The 15,214-nt window shown below is 37.0% G+C and overlaps 1 protein-coding gene across 2 annotated transcripts in view; it reads left to right on the top strand.

The window, feature by feature from the left end:
- The first annotated feature begins 9,855 nt into the window (after positions 1-9,855).
- FCHO2 (FCH and mu domain containing endocytic adaptor 2) overlaps positions 9,856-15,214 on the top strand; it is a 76,171-nt gene continuing 70,812 nt past the window's right edge. The window contains exon 1 of one of the 2 annotated variants that reach the window (XM_087715659.1): positions 9,856-10,042. In XM_087715659.1, coding sequence (XP_087571785.1) covers positions 10,010-10,042 — 33 coding nt within the window. In that variant the 5' untranslated portion in view covers positions 9,856-10,009. The remainder of the gene's footprint in view (positions 10,043-15,214) is intronic. The other variant, XM_087715660.1, reaches the window with a different exon arrangement.

The following is a 15,214-nucleotide window of genomic DNA, read 5'->3' as shown; positions in this document are numbered from 1 at the left end:
TGTATGCAACTTGTGTCCTGCCAGCTAACCCTCTTTAATAGACCAGATCAGTAACATGCCTTTCCTGAATACTTTAATCAATTAAAAAAACCAAGTACCTTAAATAGTAATCCTTACAAGACCCAATGGTCTTGGTTGATGAATAGATAGGTTATTTACGAATTGGGATATATAAAGCTAAATCTTTTTAATTGGTAGTGAGAGGAATGGAATCTGAAACAGGCATACATCCATGAATATTGGGATAATATGAAGTCTAGTTTGCAAAACCCATTTAGATGGAAATCAGTGGATATATAAAAGCACATCATCTCATGTTACAAATGAGAAAATGAAACTTACAAATGACAAAAATTACTAGAGATGCACAAATTAAAGTACATGCAAATGAAAATAATAGCCACTTAGTATATCAGTTGTTTTTTGGATCTTTTATATTGTTTCAAACTACAAAAGCTAATAGTGCAAAGAAATCATAGAAAATACATATAGCATCAGAAAAATACTTGAAAATATTGATGATGTAATTATACTGAACATTACAGTTTTGTATCAGGAGACCAGTTGTTTTTATTCTATAAACTGCTGGTTTTTAAATATGTGAAATGTGATTACTGATTTTGAAACTGCTCTATCAAAAAAAAGTATCTGAGCTAGGGATATCTATTAATCTTGTTCTTAGTTTGCTTAATAAAAGATGCAATTAAGCAAAAGGAAATCAGAATAATTTTAAACTGAAAATTGTAGCAGGATATATACAAGCTTATGGAAGGTTATTAAGTTTTAATAGATTGGCAGTTGGCAGAGCATTGCAGATGGGATAAGGGTAGCAATAGATGCAATAATAGATGAATCTAGGGAAATATGAGCATCATGATATCAATGATAACCATGTTTTCAGTATAATACATTTTTTACAGATAAATGAATCTAAAATTTGAATAGAATACTGAGTATGCAGTGCAGAAAGGGTTGTATCTACAGTGTGCTTTTCAAGTTAATATATCTAAAAATCAACTGATGATAGGTTAAAGATATATATATTTAAAGAAAATAAGTGAATGCACTATTCTTCTGTAGCCTTACACTTCTGTATCTACACAGGAAAGGTAGAATTTCTATTTCTCCCACTAATCATGAACTCTTATCCTCTGGAATTTCAATCTAAAAAAAAATTAAAACATCTCTTAGTCTTTACATCAACTGCCACAGAAATTGTGACTAAGAGCATAAGTACTAAAGAAAATAAATAGTACGGCAGGAGTCAAGGGTTATACAGAGTTTTCTCCAGTTCCCCATGTATCCATAAAACAAGCTATCACACAAATGTCAGATTTAAAACAGCAACAGTTGTCTCTGAAGATTGATCTATGCAATGTGCATCATTGCTGATCATTTTACTAAGCAATAAGAACAAAACCCTATGTAATGCACATTCGGGGAACGCATTTTAAAATAACTGCTGTAGAAATTATGGAAATCACTGAGTATTCACTTCGTGCATCATTTTTGGACATAATTTTAAGATTTCAGTTTTTCTTTATGACTATTACACAGGAAAAATCAAGTCCCCAAGCAAGATAATGGCAAAGACTAGTTTATTTTAAGTCCATTGAAGAGAACAGAAAAGAGGCCTGCTCTGGATATGGTTATTTTATGGGTATTTCCTTTCATCTTGCACAGACAATCCCTAACCTATGTGGGGTATGGTATCGTCCTACAAGATGATGCAAGAATGAGATGGTATTAAAAATGTTTCTTTCCAACAACAAAATAATTCTAATCTCAATGTTGACTGCAATTATTTTACAACCAGCATGAAATTTTACTAATTGTAAAAATAGTTGTTTATTCTAAAACTTTTATTTTAGTGGTAGAGCATGTTTCTTTGTGTAGTGTGAAGGAAATGCAGATGTGCAACATGAGATTTTTTTAAAATAATTGGGAGGTAATGGCCTCATGCAGGAAAATTATGGATTAAAATGAATATCTCCTAAAACATATTGAAATATAAAAGAGAATAGAGCTTGTCAAAAATTTCAAAATAGAGTAATAAAGTTGGGTGGAAGGAGCAAAAACTATAGCCCTCTAGCATGATTTGACAAAAAAATAGTATCTTATGACTTGGCCTCAGATTTGCAGAAGACCTATAGAAACCAGCAGTCATGTTAGAGGCAAAATCTAGATTTCAATGAAACCAAGACTATCTCTGACTATACTAATTTCCAAATGGAACTTGTTTTAGAGCAAAGAATGAAATAAAAATCAGGTAGGTTCTATTTTTTAAAATATAGTATAGAAATAAAAAAACAAGTACAGCTGACAAAGAACCAGAGAGTGAATGAGAGCTACAGGAAACAGTTACAGCATTCTACATTTATAAGTGGCAGCTCATTGGCAATTGTTGGTAAGTTTGTAGGACACTGAAGAAATCTTCATTTTATGAAATAACAAAATGTAGGAAACTAGAGACATAAGAGATAACTGACTGAATGTGTTTTGCGTTAATGCAACATGAAAAGATTGCATCTTAGTAAACAGGCTCTTAATCTTGATTAAGAAAAATATATTCTAAAATAAGCTACTCTTGAAAAGCAAGTACTATTTATGATTTTGCATAAAAAAAGCAAAAGGGGAAACATAATAAAGAACATCTCTCCCCCCCTGCTTCAATTCACCAAGTCTTTAAAAAGATTTGTTTCATTATTTTGTAAGTCAAGAATTACAACTTTGTCTATTTCTCCCTTTTTGTAATTTTTCTAATATTGCTTACTCAAAAAAAGACAGTGATGAGTATGTCTATTAAAATTATAAACTGAGACCAAGGAAACCTCATGTAGCGAAGACAGAACCAGCACAAAACTCCTAAGCATAAAAAACTTTCTATACAATATACATTTTTCAGAGCTTTCAATTTAGGACCAAAAGGATTATTGTGTATTCTTTTATATCAGTGTTATTCTGGATACAGCATTCCTTCTAACCAAATAACAAAAATCCTTGTTGAACATAGGCACACCTCTACCCTAAAAATAATTGAAGGCTTCTCCATCTCTGCCCTCCCTTGCGGCTTAATAGCCTGTGGCTTGTACCAAGAGGAAAACCAACAGAATAATAATAATCACTTCCTCCCTGCAAAATTGACTATCAACAAGGTGTTTGTTTAATACCCCTGCTTCAACCATATATGGTATAATTGAAATGTGATCATTTCAGCTGCCTTCTCTCAGTAAAGGGCAGGTATGCACTTTAACTTTTTACCTTTGCTTAACCAACCCTGGTCTGCTTTTGCAAAATAAATAATGTATAATAATTGTTCTCACCTATTGAGTATTGTAAAGGGGTACTCCCCTAAAGTAGTGTCCCCAGGAAGTGCTGGAAAACAGGAATTAAATAGAAATTCCTTAATTACAGAGAACCTTTCTTTAGTGGATATTGTTATCATAGTGCTTGGAAATCAACTGAACTCCTCACTGCCCGAGAGATCTACCGTATTTATCGGCGTATAACACGCAGTTTTAAAACTAAAATTGCAAGCTTAAACCCTGCCTGCGTGTTATACGCCGATACTGCGTGTTATACGCCGGGTCCCAAACTGCCTGCTCCAGCTGATTCACCGGCGCCCATGATACTCATAGAAGTGCAGCATCCATTTCATGGCAGCGTCGGCGGCTCTCCAGCTACCCTGCCTGATATAACCCCTACCTTGCAGCAGTGGCGGCAGCTCTCCAGCCACCTGCTGTTCGCTTTAACCCCATCATTGAACAAGCGGCGGCTGGAGAGCCGCCCGCTGCCTGATTTAACCCCATCCTAGCAGCAGCGGCTCGCAGCGGCCAGAGAGCCGCCCGCTGCCTGTATTTTTTCTCCATCATTGCGGGTGCTTACCTTCCCGCCCGCCTGCTCTCTGGTCCCAAGTGTACGCGCCGGCATTCTCCCAATCAGCTGTGAGTCCGCAGCCGCCCGCGCTGCTGTTTTAAAGGCTGCTCCTCAGGACCCTCCGAGGCCACCGTACTTCTGACGAGTGACGTCCCTGACGTTACGCTGAGGACGTTACTCGTCAGCGCAATTAAAGAGTAACCTGAGTCTGCTAGCGACACAGGCCAGGTACTGTGGTGAAAACAAAAACATATAGAAATAGGGGTTTATGTGGGGGGGGGGCTTGTTATGTGGCGCAGGGGGTTTAAACAGCCATAGGTAAAATACTGTATATCCCTGATGGAATCAAGACAGAAGCGTTCAGCATATACAGCTGCTTTCAAGTTAAAAGTTGTAGAATATGCCAAGCAACATGGGAATAGGGCTGCAGCAAGGCATTTTGGAGAGCCACCAACAGAATGCACAATACGAGAGTGGCGAAAAAATGTCGAAAAAATCAAGATGTTACCAAAATCAAAATGTGCTTTGCGCAGTGGCATAACGAAATGGCCACAACTAGAAAGTAAAGTGAAGGAATTCGTCCTGAACCAAAGAAAAGCAGGCATTGCTTTATCAACAAAAATGCTGACTTTTGAAGCTGTGAAAATCAGCAAAGAGCTGCAAATCCAGGATTTTAAAGGGACAACGTCATGGTGCCAAAGATTTATGAAGAGGCATGACCTTCGGATGCGAACAAGAACAAGGATTGCCCAGCGTATGCCAGATGATTATGAGGAAAAGATAATACATTTTCATAGATTTATTATCAATGCAAGAAAAAGACAAAATTTTGAAATGGGTCAAATCGGCAACATGGACGAAGTTCCCCTCACTTTCGATGTTCCTTCAAATAAAACTGTGGATTCAAAAGGTACTAAAACAGTAACAATTAAAACTTCAGGGCATGAAAAAAATCGTTACACTCTTGTTCTTGCCTGCACTGCAGATGGAAATAAGCTGCCTCCATTGGTAATTTTTAAAAGAAAAACGTTACCAAAGGAGAGAATTCCTAGTGGCGTACAAGTGCATGTTCATCCAAAAGGATGGATAGATGAAGAAGGCATGAAGCTTTGGATTAAAAATGTGTGGGGGAAGCGCCCAGGTGCTTTGTTAAAGAAGCCATGCTTATTGGTATTGGACGCATTTAGATCTCATCTTACAGAAACAACAAAGGCGGAGTTTCAAAAGTTCAAAACTGATATAGCAGTTATTCCAGGCGGACTGACCTCACAATTACAGCCATTAGATGTTTGCATTAACAAGCCCTTCAAAGCTTTTATGCGTGAAGAGTGGAATAAATACATGTGTGATGAAACTCAACATGAAGTTACAAATTCTGGGCGAATGAAAAGACCTAGCATTTCAAAAGTGTGTCAGTGGGTGAAAACATCATGGGACGCAGTCAAAGAAGATATTGTTATCAACTCTTTTAAGAAATGTGGCATAAGCAATGCTTTGGATGGGGAAGAAGACGAACTGATCTATGAAGACAGTGAAAGCAGTGAAAGCAGTGCTCAGTTTGATTTTGAGGATACAAGTGAAGATGAGGAAGAGTTTTTTGGTTTTCCAAAAAGCAGTGATTCTGATTAAGTTTTTTTGCTCAAAGAGGTGTTTTTTCATTTCATATTTGCCTTTTAAGAGGAGTTAATGTTATAATTCATGTTCTAATGTTATAAATTTTAATCCAACATTAAGTTCCGAGCTTCCAAGTCATTTATTTTTAATGAAAAAAATTTTTACTCAAATTTTTGTGTTAAAATGGGGAATGCGTGTTATACGCCGGTGCGTGTTATACGCCGATAAATACGGTAAATAGTATGAAATTGCTAACCATTGTCCTAAATACTGTAGTTGCCCCTCATTTAATGTGTCCCTCATTTAGCAACCATTCAATTACCATATTGGTGAGAATGTAACTTAATCCTTGCTTTTACAACTTTCACAATTCTGTAAAGGGAAGATGATGTAAGATTGTACACATGGTTGCAATTTCTTTAGTGACCACTTTGCTGGTCCCAATTGCAGTAGCTAAATGAGGACTACCTGTATAGCATATGCAGGTTAGGAAATCCCAGAAATTGCAGTTTCAACATAGCAGGAAGTTAACAAGTTGGAAAGGGCTGCTTTGAAGTCTTTTTACAATCCATGTGAACTTTATCGTTCGGTCCCATTGTGGCTTACTCAACCCAATATGCATGTAAATGCAATCTATATCTATATCTATATCTATATCTATATCTATATCTATATCTATATATATATATCAGAGTATTTAGCTGATTTTAACTAAACACTTGAATTTTATTTGAGATACAAAGAGCATGATCCTGAAAAAATACTTAGAAATCAGCTTCTATATTTTTTGTATTGTATATCACTAACATAAGAGCCTGCAATTTACTGGTGTTTTTATCCACAAAGCAAAATTAAGTATAACAACTTTGTTAGGGATACTTTCAGGATGTTGCACTTTAGGGAGAAATTGCAAAAATCGTGCTCAGTATTAATTCAGTATTAATTGCCTTTATTATTCAAAATGACGTATAATATTCTTTTTATACAAATGAAAAGATGAAGAAAGTATGAGCAAAAAACATGTACAGGTAGTCCTCAATTTAGAACAGTTCATTTAGTAACAGTTCAAAGTTACAACAGTACTGGAAAAAGTGACATAACCATTTTTCACTCTTACGGCCATTACAGCATCCCCATGGTTATATGATCATAATTCAGAGTCTTGGCAGCTGACAATTGCAGTGTCCCATAATTATGTAACTCCCTTTTGTGACCTTATGATAAGAAAAGTCAGTGGGGAAGCCAGATTTACTTAATAACTGAGTTACTAATTTAACAACAGCAGTGATTCATTTAACAACAGTGTGAAGATCATCAAATGGGGCAAAACTTACTTAACAAATGCCTCACTCAGCAACAGAAACTTTGGGCTCAATTATGGTTGTAAGTCAAGGACTACCTGTATTACAAAGGGAAAAAAATGGCAGAACTCTGGTCTTTGGAGGGCGGAGCTGACGTCATGACAATATTATGTGTGATCTTGGAGCTCTAAGGTCGCCGTCGATATCTCTGCTGCTGGACGGTACCTTTGGACGTAAACTGTCCCATAGAGATGATGATAGAGAAGGGCACGTCCTGCTGATCCCAGGGACATCGCAAAGTCCCTGGTAGATCCAGGTGCAGCTCTTTTTTCCAGCCACAGAGAAGCAGCCATTGAAGCTGCTGAAAGTTGGGACAGGTCCAGAACGGAAGAAAAGCGGGAGAAAAAATGTGTCAAATTGGTGAAATAAATTTTATTATTAGAGAACATAAAATATAAAGTTAAAATCAAAGACAGAAGAGGTTAAGCGGTGAGATTAAGCTTGAGTTAAACTTAGTGTTTTATCTTTCTTTAATTTTTTTTTATGGATGGAACTTTTACAAATGCTTTTTACTTTTTAAACTGGATCGGTTTTTATTTTCTTCTATTTTTCTTTTTTTTAAAATACTTATTAAGACTTTATCTTTTTCTTTTTTCAACACTCTTGAATTTTTTTTCTAAGAACTTTTCTCCTTAAGTTTGGAATATAAAGAGGAGAGTAAAAGCAGAGGAAAAGAAGTAACACTGCCACTTGGAGGCTTGGAAACATTGTTTTTCTTGTTTTCTTTGAACATTTGATCTACATTTCAAGGTTTCTGAGCTTGTTTATTGAAAATGATAGCGGGAAGAACACAGACTGTTTATACAGGTGCTCCTCTGGGGTACTATCAGTAGCTGGATTGGAGTGAAAAGAAAGCCTTGACTTGAAAGAATACAGTGAACTTGTTTGGAATTTAATAAAAAAGCTTTGGATGATATAGTGGCAGTGTTTACTATCTGGAGGAATGGCGCAACATGAAAAAGAAAAGGAAGTAATATTACAAATGATTATGCAAGGAATTCAAAAAATACAAGTAAGAACAGAGAGCATTGAAAAGAGAAAATATTGAACAAAGAACAGAAAATATAGATGAACAAATTGAGAATATTGACCAAATGATGATGAAATTTGAGGATAGAATTCAGAAAATTGAAGAAAAAGATGAACAACGAGACAAGAAAATTGGTGATATTGACAGCAGATTGAGCGTGGTTGGAAAATACAGGAATGGAATATTGAAATGGGAGATTGACAGATTGGAACTTTACCTCAGACTCCAAAACATAGAAGAAGAAAAGGGAGAAAATTTTGGCAGAAGTAATGAGAGAAATTTTGGCAGAAGCATCAGAGAAGGGAAGTTGATGGAAGGAACAGATGGAGGGTTTCGAGTCTTTATAAAAAAGCAATGAAAAACAAATTGCCAAGAGAAGTCCATATAAGATCTACCAAGAAAGCAATTAGAACACAAATACTACAAATGGCAAGACATATAAGATTGCATTACTATTGGAAGGATACAGGATGATGTAATGAAATGCTATAATAAAAACTAAGTTAAATTTAGAATATTAAGCATAAAATGAAGTAATAGTTATAGTCAAATAAATGATTAACAATAATAATGCATATATATATACTTAAAGTCACAACCCCTGGTATGCCCAAATGTGGGAGGAAGGTCACACTTCCACTCTCTGTCATTAGGCTCGTCACAAGAGTCCATCCAGACAGAAACCCGATATTCGAATCCCAGTAAGGATATGGCTAGCTGATGAGAGCTAAATAGCTTGAAACAGATCTATACTAGTCTTCCTTTATTTATTTATCAGCACAAATAAAAACAAACATATATATATATATATATATATATATATATATATATATATATATATATATATATATATATATATATATATATATATATATATATATATATATATATATATATATATATATACACATACATACACATACATACATACATGGAAATGAAAGATACTAGAGAATGTTATCAATACAAGAATAATAGAATGATACTGAATATAACAAAGATATTATTATTGGATAGATTGAAGATGATATAATGAATTGTTATAAATATATTTAGTATATCTTATTTAAAATGAAGGAATAATAATGATAGTCAAACAAATGAGGTATAATGATAATGTATACAAACATTCGATTTGATATTATGTGATTTATATAATTGCAAGTGACTATGGAAAGGATGCACAAAAACCTTGTAACCAATCTACACACTGTATGTAATGGACGATGGTTGTATGTTTTGTGTCGTTTGTCTGTCTAAAAATTAAAAAAAATTATTTTTTAAGAACTCTGGTCTTTGGAGATTTTCAGTCATCCAGGTCATGGTTGTCCCAAAGGTGTCCCTCTTTTCAAGAGGCAACTGGACTTTCTGGGTTTTACTTTGAAGAGTTTTTGTTCTCATTCAAGAAGCTCTGGTCCAATTTCGTTAAACACAATAAGGTGAATATTATGTGTTTTCCATTAATTATAATCATGTAAACTGTGTTCATCCTCTGCAACATCACCTAGTAAATTATGACCGCTAAATTCACACATACAACTATCTTTAACTCTTCGGACAAAGTGAACTACAAATCACGAAACTACAGTGTATCTTGTTAGCAGGCAATGTTTGAAAAGGCCGCAGGCCAGGTTTATGCCTACAACTCACTAACAAGGAATCAGCTTGACTTGGGGAGGGGGGCGGTTTTGAATGTTTGGGTTCTATCTCGCCTTTCCCATTCATCCTAGAAGGATCCTGGGGCCTGCGCCCCTTTCCACCAGACTTGCAACACCCCCTCCTTCCCCCCCCCCGAAAAAAAATCCTGATACTGCGAACGCTGCGCGGCTCTCGGCCTTTCCCTTCCACACTCCCGCCCGCCCTAGCGCGCCTGCTCAATCCCTTCCCCAAGGGAAGGCGGGCGGCCGCGTTCCAAGCGTCTATGTTGTTTCGAACTTTGGTGCCTGCGCCTTGACCGGCCATCTGGCGCCTGCGCGTCTCTGCCTGCCTAGGGATTCGCAGGAGACGGGCGCTCGGCAGGCGGAGGGAGTCACGGTTGTGCCGTGAGCGAAAGGGCGGCGTTCCGAGGCGGTTTCCTCTTTCCCAGAGAGGCCCCCGGTGACGGAAGGAGCCGGGCCGAAGCGGCGAGATGGTCATGGAGTACTTCGTGGAAAGTTTTTGGGTAGGGGCTGATTCGCTCGGCAGCAGCCTTTTGTTGGCTTGGAGGGCAGGGTCTGTCACTATACAATCAGCAGTGGAAAAAGCGGCGAGAATTGGGGCAGGCAATTGGGTGAGCCGGAGCCGGCGGTGCCCCTTCGCGGCCCCTGCGCCACTTGGGAGCGGGGTTGGGGCCTGCCGTTGGGTCGGTTGCTGCGGCGGCGAAGGCGCCGGTCGGGACCGAGGCTTTTTTTGTTTGTTTGCCTAGGAACGTCCCGGGAAACGTTGCGGATACGGGGGGGCGAAGGGCAGCTCCGGGGACTCCTTACTTCCCAAACCCCTTTCCTTGCCGGACCCGTGTCCCCCAGGGTCGTAGTTCGGGGGAAGGAGAGCACCTGCTCGGTCACCCTCCCACCCGCCTCTTGGTCAGCTGGAGGTTTGGGCACCGCGGTCAGCGAGGACGGTCTTAAAAGAGGCGACTCGGCCTGGCGAGATGGGATTGTTTACTTTTCCTTCCTGCGCTCCTGCGAAGGAAAGACGAGAGCTTCGTTCCCTGGAAGTTTGATTCAGAGGAATCTCCTCTCCTCTCCGGGATTTCTAAATGCCACTGATATTTTCGTTAAGGCTTTGAGGGACTCCAACCGTAGCGTACGCTTTAGTCCGTGTTGTCCTTCTCGGTTCTTTTCCTTACATTTATCATTGGGGGGAGGGAGGAGTGTTTTTTGAAAGAAGTGGCTTTAGACAAAGCAAGAAAACAAAGGAAACGAATGGCAAGCTGAAGTTATCAGTTGAGAATGTATTGTTATGTACTTTGAGTACTTGAATTGCGCATTAAGAAGGATTAGTGGCATTTCAGAAATAAAGGCAAGTCTGATCCTTAAGTTGATCCTGCAGTTTTAGGAAATTGTACATTTACCAGACTCCATGCTTATTTGTATGTGCATACTATCCAGGAAGGGAAACTATTAAGGGTATTAATCTTTCTCTCTCCCTGACTTTAAAATTTAGGAGCAAACTCTACAAGTAGTTATTAGTTGGGCAAGCCATAATCTTAAAGCTATGAACAGCCTGTTTACATAGACATTAACACTGGTTTAGTGTAAATTACTATCTTAAAAATTATAATTCTGTCTCTGCAGAATTTCAAAAGGACTATGTAAATTTAGTTATCAATTGGATTTGCTTTTCTTGAAAACAATTGTTTAAAACTGGGCTAATGCTGATTAAGGTTGCAAATAGAATGAAACCCATTAAAATAAAAGGAATTTATGAAATGTATATTTAAATAGGCATGTGCATAATTATATTGCAAATGGTGAAAATAAACTGTGTGTGTGTGTGTAGTTGAGGTTTCAAGAGCCTTAAGATACCTTCCATCATGGACATTATTTTTACATTCTCCAATATATTACATAATTATGTTTACACCGAAACTACTCCCATTGAAATCAATGAGATACACTCCCTGACAACTGTAACTTGGCTATCTTTCTATTTTTTCAGTACTGATGCAAAAATTAGTATCCATAAAATGACTGTTGCTGCTATGAACAGTACCTATGGGTACTTTCTTAGAGAGAAGGTAACTTTTTCATGGTCATTGCAACATTTGTGGTAATTCTGCAATTACTTATATAGTGAAGTGACTTCCTTTTTCCAGAATCCAGAATCTGTGAAAATTGGGAGGTAAATACTCCACCTATTCATTATCATTTATTATGTTTTTGCTTGATGAATATGGGCACCTCCCCCTTTCCCTTTTTTGGGAACTACTTCTGATTTGGCAAGAACAGCAACTATTTCTGTAGAGCAGTGTTTTTCAACCTTGACAGCTTGAAGATGTGTGGACTTCAACTCCCAGAATTCCCCAGCCAGCTAGGTAGCTGGCTGGGGAATTCTGGGAGTTGAAGTCCACACATCTTCAAGCTGCCAAGGTTGAAAAACACTGCTGTAGAGTACTATTTGAAAGCATAGTCAATAATATTTAAAACATATTTTTATGCTTGTTCTTAGTAAACAATATGTATTTTCAGGAATGATCTTAATTTTAATTTTACCTCAGAACCATTACTTAGCTTATATTGGATGTGCAGTTGACTAGGTATTTTCAGTATTATTATTTGCAAATTCAACAACAACATCAAAATCCCTCATAATTCTGGAAGTAAACAGTGGCCTTTCTGTATTATTGCTAAAAACAACAATCATATCTAGATTCTCACCATAAGCCAACTGTGACTTGAAAGAGTCATTATTTTTAAGCTTATAATCCTGATGTTCATATTTCAGTCCACAGCAGATTGCAGAGTCCTATGAAACAAGTGTTCATTAATGTTTGTGTGATTTTAGAGGCAGATCTTGATAGCATAAGTGTCTTCTTAATCCTGTTGGCATTCACCATTTTTGTGAATTATTTGGATGAGCATGAAGGAAGTAATTATTTGCCTAAAACACAAAACAAACAGAAAACAGAATAATTAGCAACAAGGAAGAAAGCAAACTTTAAAACTACTGGAAGAAATTCAATGTAATCTGTGATTCATTTCTCTGTGAAGTTAATAAGCTATTGGTAACTTTTTCAAGAATGGTAATTGACTTCCTTATGAGTGAGTATGAGATATTTGTACTCTATTGATTGGAATTAAATATTAACAATTAACTTCCACTACTTCCCTTGCATGGAAGCTGATAAAAAGCCATCTGATTTCCAAAGTGTTTGCCATTTCATCTTTTTGTTTTCCTAAATCTGTATCTATTCTTCTTTTAAGCCTAGACGGCATCATCCTATTCAATTCCAGTAATTTTGGAGATTGTTCTATTGGGTTGTGAATTATCATTCGTTTTTCAAAAAATAGTTAAATAATAAAATGTTGAGCATTTTATATTTTTATTGAGAAAAAAATGTAAGTTAGAATCATGTTAGCCAAGTTATAAGGGAATCTGTTTGGTATTTCCTTATGATAGAGGTTCTTACTCTGTTGCAGCTGAAATTCCCTGAGGATTCAGTTTTACTGACCTGTCTTGATGATAGACTCCTGAGTAACTATCAAAGGAGGGAGTTACCCTATATTAATGCTGCATATCATCTTACCTGTATCTGAAACAGTTTTTGTGAACATATTATTTATATTATTTATTTTTATAAAATCTTGAAGTAAAAAAAACATTTGATGCATTGACTGCCTCCCTGCTATATTTTCTGAAATTTGAACAAGCTGTAGGAATAAAATAAGGGAAGTGTGCGACCCTCCTGAGCTCCATTTTCACTGGCAGAGGGTTGCAGGAGGCTGTGGGAGCCGAAAACAGAGCTTGGGAGCCCATTTTCGCTGGCAGAAGTACCATGGGCCAGTCCTTCACTGTTTCCAGGGCGGCCCCACGGACCAAATCCGGTCCCAGGGCCTTCAGTTTGATATCCCTGCTCTATATAGAAAGCATTATATAACTAAATTGTATTTAAAATCAGGTCTTTGCACTTTTGACTATAGTCTAAATTTGTTCTATCTCATTGCATATCAATAATGATCACTTTAAGTATGGTTATTATCCCTATAATATTAGCTGTGATATGCATGGAAAATGATCCATAATGGATACAAATACTTTTAAACTGTTACATTTCTCTTTCTAGGACAATTTTTGTTATAGTTTATATTAGACATATGAACATTGAATATTATTTGTAATTTTACAATTTTCTAACTTGTTTCCCAAGGCTTTGTAGCAAATTTATTCATGGTAATATATCTACAAAATACCATATTTTTATCTTGTTAGTACAAAAAGTAAATTGTTTCATTTGTCTGTATAAAAATATTGCTATCAGGTTGCTGTCCTGTTAATATAAATTCAGACACTTTGGGAAAATAAGATAATATGTTCTACCTATTCTGCAGATCTTTGGATATATTTAGTATATGAACAAAACAAGGAGTTCCTGTAATATGTTTCCTGTTTTGTACTGAGAATTTCAGCATGGAAATGCTCTTGTCACTCGCTAATGCTGTTTTCTTGTTATTGCTTACACAGCTACTTTCATTTCCATGCTAGGATCAGATTTAACTAAATTTGTGAAGCAAATAATTGGGTGATAAAAAAATCATTAAGTTTGCATTTGTACCTTCTATTCTTAATATAATGGCCACAAAGGATTGGAAATAGATATTTTTATTTTAGTTTGTGTTATATATTTGATTCTCAAAGAGTTCGGTTTCAAAGTGTTTCCATTCAAATAGGTTGCTGAAGAGTCTAGCGGAATACTTTATAATTTAAAAAATGGAGGATGGAACTAGAAGGTCAGATTGAAGTTATTGGGGAGAGAGTGACCATATTACACATAATGTAAGCACAAGTAAGCAAACAAGTCTTAAATCTTAGACTTTAAAGAATTGACATGGATGGAAATTCTAAAGAGAAAACTACTCAGGATTCTAAAGAATCTCTGAAAATGAGATTGTATGTTGTGCAATCTAACACAATACCACAGAGGAAGAAAAACAAGAGATCCTAGATGAAATCAGCATGGTTGCATAAAGAACTCTCTGATAAACTGAGAGGTAAAAAGAACAAATATAAAAAATGAAAAGAGGGCCACAGAATCAAAATAGAGTACCAGGAAATAATCAAATCTGCAAGGAGAAAGTCAGGAAAGTTAAGCTCAGAATGGGAAAAAATCAAGGAAATGATCAGTCTACTAATGGGAAGAAGATGGCAAGAAGGTGATGGGCAACAGGGAGAAAGTGGAACTGCTTAATTCATTCTTTGAATCTGTCTTCATGTAAAAGGAAAAAAATAGTCCATACTATCAAAAACAGCACTGTAGGAGACAGAACAGGAATGCAAATGAAAATAGGCAAGAAAATCTTAAGAAAACACCTGGTCACTCTAGACAAGTTCAAATCACCAGGATCAGATGGATTACGTCCCAGGATTCTGAAGAGGCTGGCACAGTGGTGGGTTCCAGATCCCGTTGCAACCGGTACGGTGCAACGGGGCTGGGCATCCACCACATGAATGTGTGCAGCGTGCGTGCATGCGTACTTATCACCAGTGGTGCTCCGTGACGCTCCAGCTGCTCATCGGAGCATCATGCAGGTGCTGTACACTTGTGTGTGGAAGCCCCGAAAAACTCAAATATCGGTAAAGAGCGCAAGCAGGCAGGTGGGCCCTCCGGAGCACCGGAACGGAACGGTACCTGGTG

This window comes from Thamnophis sirtalis, unplaced genomic scaffold, assembly GCF_051295495.1.
Source record: "Thamnophis sirtalis isolate CommonGarterSnake01/CBP01778 unplaced genomic scaffold, rThaSir2_p1.2 scaffold_5, whole genome shotgun sequence".
Taxonomy (NCBI): Eukaryota; Metazoa; Chordata; class Lepidosauria; order Squamata; family Natricidae; genus Thamnophis; species Thamnophis sirtalis.
This window is presented reverse-complemented; position numbering and strand designations above follow the sequence as displayed.